This window comes from Triticum dicoccoides, chromosome 3A (genome assembly GCF_002162155.2).
Source record: "Triticum dicoccoides isolate Atlit2015 ecotype Zavitan chromosome 3A, WEW_v2.0, whole genome shotgun sequence".
In the NCBI taxonomy this organism is placed as follows: Eukaryota; Viridiplantae; Streptophyta; class Magnoliopsida; order Poales; family Poaceae; genus Triticum; species Triticum dicoccoides.
Genome location: NC_041384.1, coordinates 73,423,103 through 73,445,927, shown reverse-complemented (window position 1 = coordinate 73,445,927; position 22,825 = coordinate 73,423,103). Strand labels below are relative to the sequence as shown.

Below are 22,825 nucleotides of genomic sequence, written 5' to 3'. Positions count from 1 at the left end.
TTTTCAAATAACTCTGCATGCTTTCTAGAAATTCTACATCATTTCCGATCAACAACATGTTAACAACACATACTCATCGTAAATTCTATAGTGCTCCCACTCACTTCTTTGGAAATACAAGTTTCTCATAAACTTTGTATACACCCAAAATCTTTGATCATCTCATCAAAGCATACATTCCAACTCCGAGATGCTTACTCCAGTCCTTAGAAGGATTGCTGGAGCTTTGCATACTTATTAGCATCTTTCAGGATTGACAAAACCTTCCGGTTGTATCACATACAACCTTTCCTCAAGAAAATCGTCGAGGAAACAATGTTTTGACATCCTATCTGCAAGATTTCATAAATAATGCAGTAATCGCTACTATAATTCCAACAGACTCTTAGCATCGCTATGAGTGAGAAAGTCTCATCATAGTCAACTCCTTGAACTTGTCGAAAAAAAAATCTTAACGACAAGTCGAGCTTTCTTAATGGTGATACTTACCATCATTGTCCGTCTTCCTTTTAAAATCCATCTGTACTCAATAGCCTTACGACCATCGAGCCGTTCTGCCAAAGTCTACACTTTGTTTTCATACATGGATCCTCTCTCGGATTTTATGGCCTCGAGCCATTTATCGGAATCCGGGCCCACCATCGCTTCTCCATAGCTCGTAGGTTCATTGTTGTCCAGCAACATGACTTCCAAGACAGGATTACGTACCACTCTGAAGTAGTACGCATCCTTGTCATCCTACGAGGTTTGGGAGTGACTTGATCCGAAGTCTCATGATCAATATCATAAGCTTCCACTTCAATTGGTGTAGGTGCCACAGGAACAACTCTTTGTGCCCTGCTATACACTAGTTGAAGTGACGGTTCAATAACCTCATCAAGTCTCCACCATCCTCCCACTCAGTTCCTTCGAGAGAAACATTTCCTCGAGAAAGGACCCGATTCTAGAAACAATCCCTTATTGCTTTCGGATCTGAGACAGGAGGTATACCCAACTGTTTTGGGTGTCCTATGAAGATGCATTTATCCGCTTTGGGTTTGAGCTTATCAGCCTGAAACTTTTTCACATAAGCGTCGCAGCCCCAAACTTTTAAGAAATGACAGCTTAGGTTTCTCTAAACCATAGTTCATACGGTTTCATCTCATCGGAATTACGTGGTGCCCTATTTAAAGTAAATGTGGTTGTCTCTAATGCCTAACCCATAAACTATCATGGTAATTCAATAAGAGACATCATGGTATGCATCATATCCAATAGGGTGCAGTTATGATATTCGGACACACCATCACACTATGGTGTTCCAGGCTGTATTAGTTGTGAAACAATTTCCACAATGTCTTAATTCTGTGCCAAACTCGTAATTCAGATATTCATCTCTATGATCATATCATAGATCTTTTATCCTCTTGTCATGACGATCTTTCAACTTCACCCTGAAATTACTTGAACCTTTCAATAATTCAGACTCATGATTCATCAAGTAAATATACTCAACATCTACTCAAATCATCTGTGAAGTAAGAACATAACGATATCCACTACATGCCTCAGCACTCATTGGACTGCACACATCAAAATGTATTACTTCCAACAAGTTGCTTTCTAGTTCCATTTTACTGAAAACGAGGCTTTCAGTCATCTTGCCCATGTGGTATGATTTGCATGTCTCAAGTGATTCAAAATCAAGTGAGTCCAAACGGTCCATTTGCATGGAGTTTCTTCATGCATATACACCAATAGACATGGTTCGCATGTCTCAAACTTTTCAAAAACGAGTGAGCCCAAAGATCCATCAACATGGAGCTTCTTCATGCGTTTTATACCGATATGACTTACGTGGCAGTGCCATAAGTAGTTGGTACTATCATTACTATCTTATATCTTTTGGCATGAACATGTGTATCACTACGATCGAGATTCAATAAACCATTCATTTTAGGTGCAAGACCATTGAAGGTATTATTCAAATAAACAGAGTAACCATTATTCTCCTTAAATGAATAACCGTATTGCGATAGACATAATCCAATCATGTCTATGCTCAATGCAAACACCAATCTTGATGGTAGAGGGAGCGTACGATATTTGATCAACCTTGGAAATACTTCCAACACATATCGTCATCTCACCTTTTAGCTAGTCTCCGTTTATTCCGTAGCTTTTATTTCGAGTTACTAACACTTAGTAACCGAACCGGTATCTAATACCCTGGTGCTACTAGGAGTACTAGTAAAGTACACATTAACACAATGTATATCCAATATACTTCTACCGAGCTTGCCAGCCTTCTCATCTACCAAGTATCTAGGGTAATTCTGCTCCAGTGGATGTTCCCCTTATTACAAAAGCACTTAGTCTCGGGTTTGGGTTCAACTTTGGGTTTCCTCATTAGAGCAGCAGCTGATTTGCCGTTTCATGAAGTATCCCTTCTTGCCCTTGCCCTTCTTGAAACTAGTGGTTTCACTAACCATCAACAATTGATGCTCCTTCTTGATTTCTACTTTCGCAGTGTCAAACATCGCGAATATTTCAAGGATCATCATATTTATCCCTGATATGTTATAGTTCATCACGAAGCTCTAGCAGCTTGGTGGCAATGACTTCGGAGAAACATCACTATCTGGAAGATCAACTCCCACTCGATTCAAATGATTGTTGTACTCAGACAATCTGAGCACAAGCTCAACAATTGATCTTTTCTCCCTTAGTTTGCAGGCTAAGAAAATCGTCGGAGGTCTTATACCTCTTGACGTGGGCACGAGCCTGAAATCCCAATTTTAGCCCTCGAAACATCTCATATGTTTCGTGACGTTTCAAAATGTCTTTGGTGCCTCAACTCTAAACCGTTTAACTGAACTATCACGTAGTTATCAAAATGTGTATGTCAGATGTTCGCAACATCCATAGACGACGTTCGAGGTTTAGCACACTGAGCGGTGCATTAAGGACATAAGCCTTCTATGAAGCAATGAGGACAATCCTCAGTTTACGGACCTAGTCCGCATAATTGCTACTATCAACTTTCAACTAAATTTTCTCTAGGAACATATCTAAACAGTAGAACTGAAGCGCGAGCTACGACATAATTTGCGAAGACCTTTTGACTATGTTCAGGATAATTAAGTTCATCTTATGAACTCCCACTCAGATAGACATCCCTCTAGTCATCTAAATGATTACATGATCCAAGTCAACTAGGCCGTGTCCGATCATCACGTGAGACGGACTAGTCATCATCGGTGAACATCTTTATGTTGATCGTATCTACCATACGACTCATGCTCGACCTGTCGGTCTCTTGTGTTCCGAGGCCATGTCTGTACATGCTAGGCTCGTCAAGTCAACCTAAGTGTTTCACGTGTGTAAATCTGTCTTACACCCGTTGTATGTGAACGTTAGAATCTATCACACCCGATCATCACATAGTGCTTCGAAACAACGAACTATCGCAACGGTGCACAGCTAGGGGAAACACTTTCTTGAAATTATTATGAGGGATCATCTTATTTACTACCGTCGTTCTAAGTAAACAAGATGCAAAAACATGATAAACATCACATGCAATCAAATAATAGTGACATGATATGGCCAATATCATATAGCTCCTTTGATCTCCATCTTGGGGCTCCATGATCATCTTGTCACCGGCATGACACCATGATCTCCATCATCATGATCTCCATCATCGTGTCTCCATGAAGTTGCTCGCCAACTATTACTTCTACTACAACAGCTAATGGTTAGTAGTAAAGTAATTACATGACATTTATGTTGACATGCAGGTCATAAATAAATTAAGACAACTCCTATGGCTCCTGCCGGTTGTCATACTCATCGACATGCAAGTCGTGATTCCTATTACAAGAACATGATCAATCTCATACATCACATATATCATTCATCACATCCTTTTGGCCATATCACATCACATGGCATACCCTGCAAAAACAAGTTAGACGTCCTCTAATTGTTGTTTGCTTGTTTTACGTGGCTGTTATGGGTTTCTAGCAAGAACGTTTCTTACCTACGCAAAACCACAACGTGATATGCCAATTGCTATTTACCCTTCATAAGGACCCTTTTCATCGAATCCGTTCCGACTAAAGTGGGAGAGACAGACACCCGCTAGCCACCTTATGCAACTAGTGCATGTCAGTCGGTGAAACCAGTCTCACGTAAGAGTACGTGTAAGGTCGGTCCGGGCCGCTTCATCCCACAATACCGTCGAAACAAGATTGGACTAGTAACGGTAAGCATATTGAACAAAATCAATGCCCACAACTGCTTTGTGTTCTACTCGTGCAAAGAATCTACGCAATAGACCTAGCTCATGATGCCACTGTCGGGTAACGTAGCAGAAATTCAAAATTTTCCTACGTGTCACCAAGATCTGTCTATGGAGAAACTAGCAACGAGGGGAAGGAGAGTGCATCTACATACCCTTGTAGATCGCTATGCAGAAGCGTTCAAGAGAACAGGGTTGAAGGAGTCGTACTCGTCGTGATCCAAATCACCGGAGATCCTAGTGCCGAACAGACGGCACCTCCGCGTTCAACACACATACAGCCCGGTGATGTCTCCCATGCCTTGATCCAGCAAGGAGAGAGGGAGAGGTTGAGGAAGACTCCATCCAGCAGCAGCACAACGGCATGGTGGTGGTGGAGGAGCGTGGTACTCCAGCAGGGCTTCACCAAGCATCGCAAGAGACGAGGAGGGAGAGGAGTAGGGCTGCGCCAAGAAGGAGAGGAACTCGTGTCTTGGGCCTCCAATACCTCAAGTATATATAGGGGAAGGGGTGGGGCTGCGCCCCCACCTAGGGTTCCCTCCCTAGGGGTGGCGGCAGCCCCCAGATCCCATCTGGGTGGCGGCCACAAGGGGAGAGGGGGAGGCGCACCTGGGGTGGGCCTTAGGGCCCATCTGCCCTAGGGTTTGCCCCCCTTCCCTCTTGGAGGCGCCTTGGGCCTTGGTGGGGGGGCGCACCAGCCCACCTGGGGCTGGTCCCCTCCCACACTTGGCCCATGAAGCCCTCCGGGGCTGGTGGCCCCACTTGGTGGACCCCTGGGACCCTCCCGGTGGTCCCGGTACGTTACCGATAAACCCCGAAACCTTTTTGGCGACCAAAACAGGACTTCCCATATATAAATCTTTACCTCCGGACCATTCCGGAACTCCTCGTGACGTCCGGGATCTCATCCGGGACTCCAAACAACATTCAGTAACCACGTATATCTATTCCCTATAACCCTAGCGTCATCGAACCTTAAGTGTGTAGACCCTACGGGTTCGGGAACCATGCAGACATGACCAAGACGTTCTCCGGTCAATAACCAACAGCGGGATCTGGATACCCATGTTGGTTCCCACATGTTCCACGATGATCTCATCGGATGAACCACGATGTTGAGGATTCGATCAATCCCGTATACAATTCCCTTTGTCTAGCGGTATTGTACTTGCCCGAGATTCGATCGTCGGTATCCCGATACCTTGTTCAATCTCGTTACCGGCAAGTCTCTTTTACTCGTTCTGTAACACATCATCCCGTGATCAACTCCTTGATCACATTGTGCACATTATGATGATGTCCTACCGAGTGGGCCCAGAGATACCTCTTCGTTTACACGGAGTGACAAATCCCAGTCTCGATTCGTGCCAACCCAACAGACACTTTCGGAGATACCTGTAGTGTACCTTTATAGCCACCCAGTTACGTTGTGACGTTTGGCACACCCAAAGTATTCCTATGGTATCCGGGAGTTGCACAATCTCATGGTCTAAGGAAATGATACTTGACATTAGAAAAGCTTTAGCATACGAACTACACGATCTTTGTGCTAGGCTTAGGATTGGGTCTTGTCCATCACATCATTCTCCCAATGATGTGATCCCGTTATCAACGACATCCAATGTCCATGGTCAGGAAACCGTAACCATCTATTGATCAACGAGCTAGTCAACTAGAGGCTTACTAGGGACATGGTGTTGTCTATGTATCCACACATGTATCTGAGTTTCCTATCAATACAATTCTAGCATGGATAATAAACGATTATCATGAACAAGGAAATATAATAATAATCAATTTATTATTGCCTCTTGGGCATATTTCCAACACTCGACATCATGGGTCCGTTTCCTCGGGCGCCAGGGGGCTACCGCTACCTTTACGTTGCGGTAGACAAGTTCACCAAGTGGGCTGAAGTGGAGGCTGTCCGCACCATTCCTGCGGGTTCCGCGGTCAAGTTCATCAAGGGCATCGTGAGCCGGTTCGGGGTGCCGAATCGCATCATCACGGGCAACGGTTCGCAGTTCACCAGTAACCTCTTCAAAATGTAATGTGCTAACCTTGGAACGCAGATATGCTACACTTCGGTGGCGCACCCCCGAAGCAATGGCCTGGCCAAGCGAGCCAATGCGGAGGTCCTGAGGGGCCTCAAAACCAGGACGTTCAAGAAGAAGCTGGAGGCCTGCGGCAGAGGTTGGTACGACGAGCTTCAGTCTGTGTTGTGGTCCATCCGCACAACCGCGACCAAGCCGACTGGAGAGACCCCGTTTTCCTGGTCTACGGGGCCGAAGCGGTCCTGCCTCACGAGGTCAGACGTCGCTCCGCGCGGGTCCTGGCGTTCAACAGGCGCAACAGGACGCCATGCGGGGGATGGACCTCGTGCTGGGGGAGGAACATCGCCGAGAAGCCGCGCTACGAGCGGCGAGGTACCAACAAGCGCTGCGTCGATATCACTGCCGCAACATCCGCCCCAGGACACTCGAGGTAGGAGACCTCGTGCTCAGGCGGGTCCTCTCCAGGGAGAGGCTGCACAAGCTCTCTCCCATGTGGGAGGGCCTGTTCAAGGTTGTTCATGTTTCCAGGCCCGGCTCAGCGTGCTTGGAGACTCAGGAGGGAGTGCTGGCCCAGAACGCATGGAACATCCAGCACCTCCGGTGGTTCTACCCCTAAAAAGGCCCGGAGCCTATGAAGCAAGGCGAATGCCTGTGAAGCTATCGCGTTTTGGAAAGGCCCGGAGCTTGTGAAGCAAGGCGAATGCCTGTGAAGCTATCGCGTTTTGGAAAAGGCCCGGAGCCTGTGAAGCAAGGCGAATGCCTGTGAAGCTATCGCGTTTTGTAAAAGGCCTGGAGCCTGTGAAGCAAGGCGAATGCCTGTGAAGCTATCGCGTTTCGAAAAAGGCCCGGAGCCTGTGAAGCAAGGCGAATGCCTGTGAAGCTATCGCGTTTCAGAAAAGGCCCGGAGCCTGTGAAGCAAGGCGAACGCCTGTGAAGCTCGTCGCCCGTGACACTCTCACGGAATAATGAGTTGGGGTTGTACACGCTCCGGAGTCTCAGGAGCGCCGGCCTCAGGCCCTGGGGCTCCCTCCCGCGCCTAGTGGCAGCACTTAGCTCCGCGCTGGTGAGAAGACGTCGAAGACTAGACTAGGTGTCGGACGCAGCTTTTCATTTGCTTTCCACAGTTGGCTTGTTCTTCTTTATTTGAAGTTTTATTGAAGTTGTTGCCGTCTTTGGCTTGCGGTTCTTCGGCTTTTCACGCTCCTGCCTCGATTTCTCTTGTGCAAGGCCTCGCGAGGAGGAGAGCCGAGCGCCCTCGCGAGTGCTCCTATCCTAGTCACTCAAAGGGTTCGCGACCTGGGCCCCTTGCAGGAGCACCCCTCCAGTCTGTTCCCCTCGGGCACCGCGACACAAACGCAGGGCCTGGGTCAGTCGCCCCCACGGCTGGGGCCGGGAACCATCCACGCGCGGGCACATAGTCGGAAGGTACGATGAAGAAAGCGAAACGATAATTAACAGCAATAACCCATATACGCCCCCGCGGGGCACCACACTACTGTCCTTCTTTATGCAGGAAAAGGGAAGAGAAAAAACAAATCTGGTGCGGCTCGCCTCGCACCGGCCCGCAGGGAAGCCCGAGCTGCCTCCGGAGCTCAGGCGGACTCCCTCTCGCGCCTCACCAGGGCGCGTCGGTGGGCAGACGCGTCACCACCCCCCAAGCAGATACGACGGTGTGGGGGCTGGCTGTGGCCACCACTAGGAGAGTCGCCGCTTGAAGAAGGACCGGAGAAGCTTGAGGAACCCTGAGCGCCGCCAGCCCCGCGAGCGCCGTCCTCTCCATCATCGCCGGAGCCGGGTTCCCAGCCGCGGTCGTCGCTCTCGGGGCAACACCCTGCGCGGCGACCATCTTCCCCAAACACCCTCACGTAGAGGGTGGCATCGCCGTCGAACCTGAAGTATAGGGTGCACCGACGGCCCAAGCCACGCGCACGGGCAAACATCTGCCAACCGCGGGCCAGGGCCAGGCTCCCGGCTGCGGAGACCTCCAGTGAAACCCATGAGGCCCGGCTGCAGCAGCCGTCGGTCTGAAGCCAGAGGCCGCCCGGGGCGCCGGCCGGGAGCTCACCGAGAAGGAAGCGAGGAAGTGGGAGCCGGGTGCTAGTCGGCTCCGCCGACCACACGATGAACTCCGGCAGCACCTCTGCAGCGCGAAAGCGCGGCATAGGGGGACGCAGCCGGAGCGCACCCCCCGGCCGCAGCAATCCGCCTGCCACCGCGCTAGAAAGTGTCTTCGTGGCCGCGGGGAGCTGCTGTGGTGGCCACAGGATGTTTGCGGGGGCGCCCTCGGCCGCGCTTGGGCAGGGGAGAGGCATGCTCTGCCTGGCAAGCCTTCCCCTTCTCCGCGGCCGAGAACCTCCTCGACGGGGCCATGAAGAAGGAGAAGCAAAGGGAGATGAACCGGAAGGGCGCACGCCGTCCCGTACTTATAGCCGGCGGAGGCCTACCACCGACCTCCACGATCGCAGGTAATCATGACCCATTTTGCATGCAGGGACTTGTCCAGTCAGTGCAGTTATCGAGGCACCATGGGGAAGTGGAGACGCCCACGTCCAATCAACTGCCATGCGGCGCCCAAGGCCAAATCCGGGCGCGCCTTGGGCCCGGGGGCTACTGTCAGCGTTCTGGGAACGGGGGTCCCCAGACTTACCTGCCTGCGGCCTGCGGCGTGGCTCAAAGGGGGGCCCAGCACGGCCCATCTTCACCAACTCAAACCCAAGACCCTCGCGAGGGGCCAAGCCTTGCGGGGCGAACGACGCGGAGCTTCCTCAGGCACGGCCTCGTCAGGCTGGCTCACGAGGAGGCGGAGAGATCAAGGCGGGGTACCTCACGAGGTGCCCATGACGCAAGCCATGACAACTCAGGGCGCCGGGCGGGTGCCAGCCCACGCAGCGTCCTCCTTTCCTCTTTGGTGCAAAGGGGGCAAGCGCAGCCGCGGAGTACCGAGGCATCAGGCAAAGGTTGCCATTTCAGTGCAACAAGACCAAGACCAGGAGGACTACGAGACGGAGGTCACCGTGGAGCCCAAGACGGCGTCATCACCAGAGCTTTGCGCAGGCGAAGACTATTTTGTCAGGATAGTTGATACTTGTTGTCCCCCTTCAAATTAGCCCGCCATTGTTGGCTCCCTTCCCGCTCAATATTTGGGGAGAGGACCAGGGCCTCTATAAATAGGAACAGCCACCCACACAGCAAGGGGGTCGGTCAGAGGAGAGCAGAGAGAGAGAGAAAGGTGACTGAACTCCTCCGAGCAGTTCATCGCCCCAGCCAAGAACAGACCCTCGCGAGGCTGTTCCTCCTTGTATTGTTCATCATCATCAGCCCAAGAGGCAATCCACACACCACACACTGGAGTAGGGTATTACACCACAACGGTGACCCGAACCAGTATAAACATTGCGTCTCTTGTGTTGTTCTTTCCTTAGTTTAGATCCAAGCATGGCGGAGGGGTGCAGGTAGGTAGGAGGCGAAATCTCCGCACGCACCCCAGTGTTCGAACCTTAAGGGTCTGCCGGAACCCGAAATCCGACACCAGCCTTCTTCTCAGGGTCCTTAATTCTGCACGCACTGAACCAAAAGTGGTTGATCCCCATCCACTCATGGCCGCAGCCATGAGCAACAACTTGTCTCTTATCTCTTGTACTGATGTGGTAGTCGAAGCCCCCCATACTTCCTGTATCTTTGCCTGAAAACCCTCATGCCTTTCCCACATAAGCTCATACCGGAACGGCCTCTCCTTGCCAATCCGCTGGTTGTGTGCCTCCATACTGTTAAGGAGAAGAATAGGTGAATGGTCGGATTTAACGGCATGCAGATGGCGTACAGATGCCAAAGGAAATAAAGAGCTCCAATCCGCTGTCGCCATTGCTCGGTCAAGTCTGACCCTACAAGTGGCACCATTCTGCACTTTACGTTCGAAAGTCTAGTCAAAACCTATGTATCCCAAGTCACACAACTGACATACATCGACCACCTCTCTGAATGCATTTATTTGTCCCACATCCCGCTCATTCGGGCCAAACTGCTCTTCCCTTCGCAAAACCTCATTGAAGTCTCCAATACACAGCCACGGAAGATCACTATCTGCCTTCAAAAATCGCATCATATCCCAGGTTTTATATCGCATGCTCCTATTTGCCTCCCCATACCAACAAGTTAGGCGCCATGGATCTTTGCCATTCTCCTTAACCTCCATATCTATATGATATTTAGAGGAATTCCTTAGTTCCAGCACCAAAGGCCGCTTCCAATACATACACAGACCACCACTTCTCCCCGAGCTGCCCACTCCGTAAGCATTGTCATACCCTAAAGTTCTTGCCAAACCCTCCATGTGATTCTTTGCAATCTGCGTTTTCACAACACAAAGGATCGCCGGCTCACTCTCCCGCGCAAGGTCGCGCAACTCATTAACTGTTGCGGGGTCGCCTAACCCGCGACAGTTCCAACATAGGATCGACATTAGGCCCGGCGGTCCTTCTTGAGGGAGGCCGCCGATGTTGCCAAGTCTTGTTCTGAATCTTTTTCCGCTCCCAGACTGCTCGCTTCTGCCTTTGCTCCCAAATAAGCATACAACTGACTAATCTCGACATCATACATAGACACATACAGACTTTTCACTTCAACATAAGTACGTGCCTCAGCCTTCCACGTTCCACCAGGATCCCCATTGCCGGGACACAAGAATTTCCGCATGTGCAAAAACGAATGCAACTGGCTAATCTCGACAGCATGTATAAGCACAGGCAAGCTTCTCTCTTCACCAGGAGTACGTGTCTCAGCCAACCAACTAGAGATTCCGGCGGCTGATCCTTACACGCAGCCACACCTCCGATCATAACTTCTTTCCGCGGATGATGCCATGGTGATCCGTGCCTCGCTTTATGCGGATGATGCTGCCGTGTTCCTTGCGCCCATTAAAGTTGACGTCGATTTTTTCACGGACTCCCTTGCGCGGTTTGGAGAGGTCACCGGTTTGACCATGAACTGCTCTAAAAGTTTGGTTGCTCCGATTCGGTGTGGAAACTTAGACCTTGGTGATATCCTGCATTCCTTTCCGGCCAACCGTTCATCATTCCCCATGAAATACCTTGGTTTGCCTCTATCGGTTAAAGGTATGAAGCGCATCCACTTCCAGCCGCTTGAAGATAAGATCGCTACCCAGCTCACCCCTTGGCTTGGCAAACTAATGGCTGCTCCGGGCAGAGCGGTACTGGTCAAGTCGGTCATCACGGTCATTGCCATTTATTACATGACGGCGCTAAATCTTCCAGTTCAGGTCATGAAAAAGATTGATTCCCTTCGACGAGCTTTCCTATGGGCTGGGTGTGATAAGGTCACGGGTGGCAATTGCAAGATCAATTGGGAGCAGGTGTGCAAGTCCAAGGCTCATGGTGGCCTAGGTATTTTGAATCTGGACAAATGATGCTTATCTCGTGGAAATCTGAAAGGAGAGAAATGCTCGTGTCTTCCGCAACACCGCGGTGCCGGTGGGGGTTATTGTTGCTAAAATCAAAGAGGAGGCTTCCATGTGGTGTCTGGCAGGGGCAAAATTTTTGAGTAATGTAATGCCGCGAGAGTAATGCTTTGTAATTCGGCCTTGGGCCAAAACCTCTATTTCTTCTTCTTAATCAATGAAAATGGCAAATCTTTTGCCTTATTTCAAAAAAAAAACTTCTTTCCGCACGCCCAGACGACGCTTCGTCGCTGCAAGGTATTCCTTCCCCGTTCCAGAGGCCGAGCTCGAACCTCCAGCTTTGGTGCTCCGCAACATCCGATCCCATCTGGGACGAAACCAATTCCCTAGACGCCCTCGCACAAGGCCATCGAAACCATAACGCCAAGGCCGGGGAGCCCGAACGAACGTCATCGGCGGCGAAGGGGACAAGGGACAAAGGACTCAACGCCGGCGACGCCGGCGGAGTAGGTAAACCCTAGTCGCCTCGCCTTGCTTACTGTGCATGAGCTGTTGTTCCCGTGGTTCGGCCGGCCCATGTCGCTCGTCATGTGGGAGCTTGCACGCTTGTGAAATAAAAAAGAAAATGTACGATTTGGAGCAAGCCCTGGCTTGGATCGCCTCGTAAACGGGCCTGGTGGGTCACCGCTCGTGAGCAGTAGCAGCCGTGAGTTTGGAGCTTGCACGCTGTTAGTTTTCCGGAAAAAAATGTTTGTGGTCATATTTTCAAAACATAGAATTTCTTGGAACAAATAATCCCCACCAAAACAATGTTGTGATGACATCTCCAATGCAAAACCCTATAGTACTCCCTCCGTCCGAAAATACTTGTCATCAAAATGAATAAAAAGGGATGTATCTAGAACTAAAATAAGTCTAGATACACCGCCTTTTATTCATTTTGATGACAAGTATTTCCGGACGGAGGGAGTACAAAAGTAAAAGATCAGGACCGTTAATACAACCTGTAAGACTTGACCAGGAAGGCTCCTTCCATGGGCAGTGTTGTTTTGGCTCTGGGGAGTATATGCTTCCGGATGAATAGTAAACTTAAATAAATAGTAAATAAATTTTAAGAATTCTATCTTTTTATGTAGATGTTCATGATAGTGTAAAAATGTGCTTGACAATTTTCATGCGAAACGGTGTAACATTTGGAGGTAACATTCGAATGTTTGAAAAAAAATTCACAGGTCAATACGTTTAAGCTTTCGCCCTAAAAATTTAGGGATAGCATTTGGGTGTGACAATAAACACATGTATTCTTAAAAAGTAACAATTACAAAATACATTTTTGGCGAGTAGGAGCATTTGCTCCCTAGAGCCAAATTGGATTTACGCATTCCATGGTTCTTCAAAGTTCATGAATTGGGCTTTTGTTTCCTGGGAGCTCCTATTCCACGCGTTATGAGCGAATAACCCCTATAGTGCGCTGTGGACCAGCAGCCCATCTACCGTTCAGTGATTTTTTTACTTCAGTTGGTTTTTCATCCACCTTTTTTTTTGTTTCGGTTGGTATTTTCTTAGGAAATTTTTAATATTAAAAGATACATGAACCAAATTTTTTTGTGGATTTAAATAATACAAAACACAATTACAAATTTGTCACATAAATTTTAAACAGCATAAAAACTAATTTAAATGCTCATGAATTTAAATAATGTCATGGATTCAAAAAATTGAAAAACTTCAAAAATTCATAAAAGTACACAATATTCGGAATCATTTTTAAAATATTTATTTAGAAAATTATACATAATGTAAAAATGAAAACAAAGAAAATGAGAAAACAAAAAAGAAAAAGAACAAACATTAGCCGATATGCGAAATCAAACACGCACCCAAACCCTAACCAAACAAATCCAAACTAGGGGGGGAAAGGTGATGGGGAGCCGCGGCGTACAAGCGCCGTCGTCGATCGGTGCCTGCGGAGTAAAAACGTATTACTAGAATGACCTGGGGCGAGGACAATCCGATCGAAGGAAGAAAAGAGAAGAGGCCGGGATGGAGAGCGGTAGCGCGCGGGCCGTCCCGCCGTCGAAGTCCTCCGAGAGGAGAGTAACCTTCGGCGACGAAGATTCAACCGAAGAGAAGAGAAGAAAGATCGAGAGCGGCAGCGCGCGAGCCGTCGCGTCGGCGGGGGCTCCGCGGAGCAGAGTGCCCTCGGGTGAGGACGGGCGCCCGCTCGACAGCGTGATGCGCGCCAGCCTCATTCGCCACTTGAAGCATGGCGACGGCTCTATCTTCAGAAGCAACGGTTATTGGACCAAAGTTTATCGTCTCCAAGATACCAGCGAGAGTACGTACGTAATTTTTTTCATCTTATGATTGCTGAATGGCTCCAATGTAGGAGGTTGGCTCCCGGTTTCCTTAAACTTTCTGTATGTACTAGGAGACCACTAAGGTTTCACTTCATGATTTAGTTTACACCTTACAACCAGCAACAACTCAAATATTTGTTTCAGTAAAAACCAAAGACACACCCTCTGCATTTTGCAAGATTTTGGCAAAATCCTAAAAGCACCTCTTTTATCCTGTGGCCAAAATCATAAGATGTGTATAAAAAGTTAAATGTTTATATATATGTTTGATCAGGTTTGTAGAAAATTATATCCACAGCTATGATATACAGTATCAAATAACTGAATGTGAAAATATATGGTAAATCTAGTGATACTATTTTAGTGTTACAGTTCTTGATATTTTACTCTCTATAAACTTGGTCACTTGGTCAATCACAGATAAGTTTGACTTCTCTGAAAATTAACGAACGGATGGTATTTAAAGTAGAGGTGCTATATGATCTAAAAAGATGGCTAAGAGCATCTACAAGCACTGTTTCTGTTGATTAGAAAACCCACAGCCACCTATCGATCGAAGTAGGGATGCTATATGATTTCAAGAAATGGCGCTACTGAGCATTTGTAATCACTTGTTCTGTTTATTATAGACCATTTAAACGCATGGATCCTCATGATTGCATTGTATTTCTTTTTTTATTTAGCTTGCCTATTATTAAATCAAGATTGTCTTTTTGGATGAGTAGGAGGATCTAACCCCATTTTAATCAATCTCGACCCACTGTTTTCAAATTTTGTATTGCTTGTCCTAAAGAGGCCACGTGATTCACAGTTTCTAGATTAAAAAGACTGTGCAGCTTTATTTAAGAAAGCTCTTGCATTTATATATTCTGCACAAATGTTTGAACTTTCTCATTCTCATGAAAGACAAATAATGCTCCAAATATTTAGTTTCCTCTGATTTTCTCTAGTCATCAATTTATTTTGTGACCGGACCACAGAAATATATATGCACAGTTAGTGCAAACTGTGATTGATATGTTTTTAACCTAAACTTCAGGATATCGATAATATTGCGTTGATAATTTGTAAGCTTAATATTATCATAATTCTGTTTTGATTCCACTTTCTAGCCTTGCTTGCATCAATCTATGTATCCTGCCACTCGTTCTCTTCATCTCCTTTTAATTGAAATTTTGGGGTTAACAATTTTTATAATCTACTGCATGTACAATTCCCATTGCTTCTCAATCAGCTTGTCTGGAGCCAATGATGATGACCGAGCCATTAGCCTCCTGCATGCCTGACAGGATGGTTTGTGAAAGGCAACATTTTCGCACCATGCTGCAGATATTCTCCCTGAAGCTAGCTTACACTTCTTCACATGTTACTGGCCCGGTCCAGTTGTACGGATACGTGGCTGTCAGGGATCTTTTGAACCCTATGCGTAACTACATCTTCAACCGCACAAGGGATGATCCTTTCGTCGTGGAGCATGACGGCCTTATCCGAATGTCCGGCCCTAAGAGGGGCATCAGAATGGGGGCTCCCGTGCTGATTGAGTTCGACATGAAGGTCAAGAGAGGAGTCGGAGAAGCAGAAGATGATTTACAGCTCGTCGATTGCGTTGCCTGCCTCAACGACATAACCTCGAGACATGCTACGAAGAACAGAAGACGGATCGATGGCGATTGCGGGGCGGTGGACATAGCCTATGCGCTTCTGAGGGGCGCCGCGGAGGCCACCGTGCAGGTTGGGATATCAGAGCTGGCACAGGACAGTGGCTTGATAAGGCTGAACGCAGCATTGTTTTACACCAAGGAGTTGAGCGCGCAGATCCAGCTGTTTGACGGAGTTGTCGCCGCCGAGGCGACTGAGCTTTGCAGGACTGTGCTTGCCGTGGCGAAGGGAGGTCAGTTGCTTGTATCGTTGATGCTCGATCAGACTGGTGGCTCGGGTGATTGCGCTTTCAGTCGTAGCTGCACCTTCCCTGTTCAAAAGCATGGAAACCATGTCTCCGTTTTCAAGCTTGGGCTGGCCGCTGTCGAGGTGAAGGTAACCTGGTCGACTCTGGACATCGCCGGAAGCCTTTTGGGTCCAAATTGCTTCCAGTGGGAGTTCATGGCAGCTGAGGACGTTGAGTATGAAGGTGACTGAATAGCACTTCCTCTTGATGGGGTGTCCTCACTCCTAACTACTTAAGTATTATAGTATGTTTGTTATCTGGATGTCTATGTCATTTCTGAATGCCTATGTGTATGTGAAATAGCCGCGCTTTGTGGTTTGCTGGTACCTCTGCTCAAGTTTGTTTGTGTTTGATTTTCTAATGCTCAAGTATTGTCATTATACTGGGGACATGTTCAGACTTGGTAGTAGCAAATATAATTCCCCTGTAAGTGCATCTATAAGACACATGACATCTGGATTATTATTTTTGTATGCGTTTCGACACTCTGTCCTGATGCAATTCTTGCCTTAATGTTGGCTTGCCACTAGCTGGGGCAGCCTGATTTACCGTTGTGTGAGTTCTTGTGGGCATCACTGGACACTTTGACAGCCCTTCTCTTGCTGGTGCCTGGTGGGCAGAAACAACAAAAATCTGAGTAAATTGTACCGAACGACAACAATTGTGTCACTATTTTACAGAACCATGACTTGTGTGGATGCCAATTTGCACAAAACAGCAACTTTTGTGCTGAAGTCAAGTCACTAACTGCACGGTTAATAGCGGAACTGACGAGGCTGAACCACATATCAGTGCCAATCCATCTAGAACCTGGCATGTGGGCCAGCTTTGTCAAATTAGCTGCCTGGTTAATGAATTTGCCACAAAAGTTGTAATAATTTTATTGAAGCTGACAGTACAAAATTTGTGGTAATGTGAAACTGGTGACTCAATTCTTACGTTTATGTGCAATTCACTCTTTCTTGGGAACACCCGCGCCCGTTTCAAATCGGCGCAAGGAAAACGTTCTTGCTTTTCGGCATGAGTGGACGACATGGCACAAGTTGGTGACTGAGTCGGCAGTCACCATTTCAGCCACTCGTAGCTGCACGCCTCTGTTCCATGTACTCAGCCGTGCCCTCGATTGCGTTTGCATGAGCACCTTCTATACTTCGTTCGATTTGGCACAAATTCTTGCCTTCTTGCTTCATTACTGAGAAATGAGTCCCTGACCCGGGTTGCACTGCGGCATGTTCCCCTTCATCTTCTGGAGTGACCTGTGGCATCCATATCAAACATAATGGAGCATAAGTGGCTTCCTTTGAGAATAAAGATTAATTATTGGTATATCAGTAAGCAAGAGACGCGGCTAACGGATAGCAGCAGAGGACACAATTGCACATGAGACAGGCGTTCCAGACATTTAACGTTCTGCAAATAGGCTATCAAGAAGACGATATCAAGTCAAACACAATGATTGGCATTCGCTTAATACTTCAGCTCGAACTTTTGCAAGACTAAAATTGAGCAAATAGATGTTTCTTCGAAACAATGCGACAAACCAAAGGAATACTGCTGCCAATCTGGTGCTTCAGTTTTCTCCATCTCAGCTTATTTTTTAGTGAAAATCGGCATGAGAACTGACATTTTAGTGCTAAAAAATAGGAAGAGAGGGTAAAGCCCTCCCTCCTGAGGATCGAGTTTACAAAGACACAAACAAAGACGAATGCAGAAAAGGAACAGAAAAACTGCAAAATCTCCATCCTTTGGTAATTAAAAGCTAATATACCAACAACCCAGTTTCAAAAAAAGAAGGCCAAGGAATTTAACAGTCTACAAAAACATATATACCAACAACCTACATAAATCATTCTATTAGCTTTATGTTTCAAGCAGATCTGTCAAATTTCAAAAGAAAACAGAGGAATATAAAAAAATATTAGTACACCCACATAGATTTGTAAATTTGTAGACTGAAAGAAGTCATATGTCTAATTATAAAGTTTGCGTACAAAAATCTCCAAAGTAGTGAAGGTGTATCCGTAAAGGTAGCAATAGTGTGAGTTTACTGACAGGCATATAGGATATTTTCATTGACATGTGTACCTCTACCTTTATTAATGAAAAAATAAATAAGATGGTGATACATTAGCTTAGAAGCTGTTACGGTACAAAAGTACAAGCGCAGGAGCTTACGCAACATTATAGAGTATCAGGACCATTAATACAATCTGTAAGACTTGACCAGGAAGGCCCATTCCATGACTCTTCAAACTGCATGGATTGGGCTGTTGTTTCCCTGACTAAGGTCAGTTCTAGTCATTGGTGGGCTCACATGAAAAGCTGATTGTCTTGTATTTGTCGGCCCGGTAAGCTGAAGGGAAAGAGCGGAAGGCTCCATTGAGCCAGAGGTACCCCCACCAATGCTGAGCTTGGACATACTGACAACCTCATCCGCCTTAATTGCCTCCTTTAAATTCACAGGAGTGGGCTTTAGGACTTCATGGCTTGCATTTGCTGCTTCCACATTAGAAACGTTCGCAGGCCAAAGTGTTAGTGGAACAGGGAGCAATGAAGGGTAGAACGCTGGAACTGTCGAGACAGATGCGGCCTTGAACGATACACCATTGTTCATCTCCAAATCTGGTGCTTCCAATGAAGGCCCTCCGTATTCAGATTCCTCGTGCTGCCTTAGTTGCAAAGTTGGCAGATCTTTATCACACTCTGCTTCCTTCTGTCGCCCAAGATGAAACAGCGACAGTTTATTTGAACTACTTGTTTCATCTTGAGTGCTGCAGAGCGTAAACTCTTCCGCGCCATCGGGGGACTCATCCATTGGCTTCAGGTTGAAGAGGAAAGCACAAGTATCAGCAGGTAGTTTAACATATGTGGAGAAGGCAGACAATCTCTGTTATTATGTACAACAAAAAGTTGCATACCATTTCCGGGACCATGTCAAACAAGCTTGACCTCCTCTTCCGTCTTGAGAAGTTTGTCTGTCTAATGAAGTACTTCTGGGCGTGGCTGGCCACCTGAGTTGGGGTCCTTGAGACAACAAAACTACGAGATATCCCACGCCAGTCTCCTTTGCCAAGCTTCTGCAGACCCAGTAGAAACAACCTATGCTCTTCTTCAGTCCAAGGTGTACCTGAAGCACAAATAGGTCTATGATTGGAAGCTGCACTCACAATAATAACATAGCGAAGCAGACTTGCCCATGTACATTTCAAAAAGGAAAAATCATCATTGCTATCTGAACCTGATGTAAACCACGAGCTTTTGGCTTTGTTACCTTAAAAAAAAGGTCAGTTCAGAAAACCATTGTGTCTGGCCTCAGCTTTCTACGCAGTCGGTCACAAAGTTCATGCACATTCCACACCACCACAAGGTCCAAAATGTGAAACAGACCGAAAGAACCATTCTAGCTTTTCTGAATGACTAAAGCAGAAAAGAAATTGTTGCCTACTTAATCTGTACTCCCTCCGTAAACAAATATAAGAGCATTTACATCACTACTTTAGTGATCTAAACGGTCTTATATTTCTTTACAGAGGGAGTATCTCAGTCCCCCTAAGTCTCCCTGATTCAATATGAGTGATTCCAGTGGAAAGTTCTACAGTATATCAACTAAGATGTTGCCCCATGTAAAACAAGGGCACTCCATCATAAGTATTTTCCTAATGTTTGTAGCGGCATATTTCAATTAATTTTAGAACCATTAGCACAGAAGACTTAAGACCAAAATACAATATCACAAAAGGAAAAGGAAAGCTGACATCTAACACTCTAACAGATCTACCTTAGTCTATAAGCAACTAAAAGGGCACTTGGCTCCTACAGTCCCTTTGAAGCCAAGTGCCAACAATAAAGTACCCCAGGGCGGGAGTACAATCATGCAATAAAATAGCATATCACTGCAAACATCTAGGACTGGTCAAACCAGCTGGAAATTAATATGGCTAGATTCTTTTAGGATCAGGTGATTAAATAAAGGTCAAAGAGACATCAGGGCGGGACTTGTGGGGCTCTTTATTCGTGGCCAGTCACAGTCGCTCCGCAATGTGATCCACACAGGCCCGGTGTGTGATGCACATGTGCATCTAACTTAATCAGGTGAGAAAAGATATGGAGTACGTTTGTGTTGATTTGTGTCGGCTATTCTGGACGGTTCATAAATATCGCATGGTAACAATGGTATCAGCAGGCAAACAAACAAATTCTAAGCATGTGTTCAAATTATTGACACCCACTCAAAATAATTGCTTATAGGAAGCACGAAAAATAGAAAAGTTTTGGAACGCTTGTTGGTTTCTTCAATGGGACTGGGACTCGGCACGCTTTGATATTTAAAGGAGGTTTGCTTATCATTGGGATGGCATCTTGGTTGCATATGAATCTCCGGAGAAGCGAAAGTATACGAGGAACTAAAAAGAAGGGATGAACCCACAAAATTCTGTTTTCTCTCGTAGTACACGAGATGCTGTGCCTGAAGCAATATTGTACTACAGAATTTGAAGAAAGCTAACTCAATAATTAGAGATTAAAGACACTGAATGATGGGGGGAGACGACAAGAAAATCGTCTCTTTCCTCTCCTAGCTGCGGGTTTTATTTTTATTTTATTCATTCATACCGCTAAGGCTAAGCGCTGCATGAGGCGCCGCGGTAGGTAGATGCACCTGAAGGCGATGAGTTAACCAGAAGCAAACAGATGCGGAGACGGTACGGGGCGCTAATGGCGGAAACAAAGACGCCATTTTCCTCGGTCGCTCACGGAGGTAATTCGCCGGGGAGAAGAGAGGGAATGTTCTACCGCCCAGCCAATCATTTCACTCATCGAACGGGAGGATGATAGGCAAGATACGAGCAAAGAAGGCATTGAGGGAAGATCTTATTCTTAGTGGTACCTTTCTTGCGCTCGGCCCGGCCATTGGTCGAGCAGGAGGCGTGCATGGGGTCGTCGGAGACGTACCCGGGCGCGCCCTCGCCGCCTCCCCTGGCGGCGCCGCCCCCCGGCCCCACGGCCGGCGACGAGCCCCCGGACCCGCCGCCGCCGAGCGACGACGCGATGCAGCTCATGCTCGCGCTCTTCTTCATCGCGGCCACCGGCGGCGACGTGAGGTGCACGCCGAACAGCCTCACGCCGCCTCCGCCGCCGCCAGCGCCGGAGCGGGCGGGGCAGGTCCGCGCGTTGTGGCCGTTGTTGCTGCAGTGCGAGCACCGCCTCGTCATCCCCACCGCCGGCGAGGCGTCACGGCCCCGGCACCGCGCGTGTTCGTGCGTGCGTGCGTGCGTGCGTACGAGGAGCGCTGGGAGCCAAAGGAAGCGTAGCGCCAGATGTGTCGCCGTGCGCGTTCAGTTCGTTCCCTCCTTCCCTCTCTCTCTCTATCTCTCTCTCTCTCCGGAGGGAGGGGAGGGGTGGTGATATTTTTGGGTATTTATTGAGAGGAGGGGTTGAGAGAGCCTTGCGACGAAATGACAAGAACGGCCATGACCTCCTTCTATTAACGGATGGATGGCGGTAAACTCCACTTGTGCATAACCACTCCGCCCTGCGGCTGTATCCGAGGAGCTTGCGTGTGCTTTTTTCCTCTTTATCATACTAACTGATAAAACGCAATCAGTGTTTATTTTAAGCTTACGCAGACTCCATTCGGTGCAACTCTGGCTGAGACGTCATATCGGCCCGATCAACATAATGACCAGTGGTTTAGCAATTTTGATAAAAAATGGTACAGAAGAGTCGCCACCCCGCCCTCCCAATCACCATAATTTCGAAACGCGCTCCAAATACAGCCGGCAAGCCCCTATATTTGAAGGTTGTGAGGCGTTGATTTGGAGCAGGGCTTTATTGTCAACCGCTCGTGCAGAAGGGAATTCGTCCCTTTTCATCCTCCTACATGGCCAACCTTCCGTCATTGCTAATGGCGCGGATGGCTAGACGTCAATTTGACCTGGAAGTGAGCTAATGAATGACGGCCGCCGCATCCCAACTGCCCACGCAATTGTCGCCATGTTTTCAACCACTTTTCCCTGCCGCCTGCAGGCTGCAGCTATAAAAAGGTCGTCGCCATGAATGATCTAGCTCGTAGCCTCGTCGCCCACGGCTTCCTCTACGGCCGGACAGGTAGATCACATAGGAGGAGAAGTGGATCCTAGTCGAGAAGGAACCGCATGAGGCGGCCGCCCCTCCTCGCCGAGAAAGAGGAGTGTCACGCGCGCTGGAAGCCGCGCATGAGGATCCCACGCTCCTCAATGAGTGGGCGAATTGGGATGTCAAAACACATGTCATTGTTGGAAGCCACACGTGACGATTCTCACTTTGCGCATCTCGTCGATAGCCTCCATATTACTATATGGAGCGTGCTTCGTAGCATTATGAAGGCTGCTAATATGGTGACTCTATTAAAGTTGCTCTCAGGTTGCATATGTCATTTGGTATCAAGGTGGAATGGTGGATTACAATAACCTGGTTTCAAAAAGCTTCTGTATATTTTTTTATTTCAAAAAAAAAGCTTTTGTATATTTTTTTAAGAGAAGAGAGATGAAAACACATGTTGCATTGTGCTTATCAAGTAAAGTAAAAAAACAGACGAGGTTTGATGAGATGTTTAGAATCCACTTTGAAGGAACGGAATGGTTCATGTACGAAATTTAAAAGCCAATCCTATATGGGAAGTGCTAGTCGTTGGTAATGCATAGATCGTCCGATCAGCCCCCTTACGCACCATATGATAGCGATGATGGTAGCCACGAGACCAGCTCCATGCATTGTCCTCTTCTACTCACA

The 22,825-nt window shown here is 47.5% G+C and overlaps 2 protein-coding genes across 2 annotated transcripts; one reads left to right on the top strand and one right to left on the bottom strand.

Annotated features, from left to right (window-relative positions):
- The first annotated feature begins 13,795 nt into the window (after nucleotides 1–13,795).
- Nucleotides 13,796–16,545, top strand: LOC119271973. The gene is made up of 2 exons (XM_037553595.1): nucleotides 13,796–14,090; nucleotides 15,347–16,545. Exons 1-2 carry the CDS (start codon nucleotides 13,796–13,798, stop codon nucleotides 16,246–16,248), a joined length of 1,197 nt encoding a protein of 398 aa, XP_037409492.1. The 3' UTR covers nucleotides 16,249–16,545.
- A 1,571-nt stretch (nucleotides 16,546–18,116) lies between these two features.
- LOC119267230 (transcription factor MYBS3-like) lies at nucleotides 18,117–21,452 on the bottom strand. The gene is made up of 3 exons (XM_037548590.1): nucleotides 20,943–21,452; nucleotides 18,976–19,184; nucleotides 18,117–18,875 (listed from the first exon to the last, which is right to left on the bottom strand). Exons 1-3 carry the CDS (start codon nucleotides 21,265–21,267, stop codon nucleotides 18,306–18,308), a joined length of 1,104 nt encoding a protein of 367 aa, XP_037404487.1. The 5' UTR covers nucleotides 21,268–21,452; the 3' UTR covers nucleotides 18,117–18,305.
- Nucleotides 21,453–22,825: the final 1,373 nt, after the last annotated feature.

What these genes read in the sequence shown, in the direction of transcription:
- LOC119271973 (XM_037553595.1), top strand. Translation starts at nt 13,796, where the DNA reads ATGGAGAGCGGTAGCGCGCGGGCCGTCCCGCCGTCGAAGTCCTCCGAG. An exon ending in TCTCCAAGATACCAGCGAGA is followed by an intron (nt 14,091 to 15,346) that starts GTACGTACGTAA and finishes CTTCTCAATCAG; the next exon opens with CTTGTCTGGAGCCAATGATG.
- LOC119267230 (XM_037548590.1), bottom strand. Translation starts at nt 21,267, where the DNA reads ATGACGAGGCGGTGCTCGCACTGCAGCAACAACGGCCACAACGCGCGG. An exon ending in CCGGGCCGAGCGCAAGAAAG is followed by an intron (nt 19,185 to 20,942) that starts GTACCACTAAGA and finishes TTTGTGCTTCAG; the next exon opens with GTACACCTTGGACTGAAGAA. An exon ending in TTGACATGGTCCCGGAAATG is followed by an intron (nt 18,876 to 18,975) that starts GTATGCAACTTT and finishes TTCAACCTGAAG; the next exon opens with CCAATGGATGAGTCCCCCGA.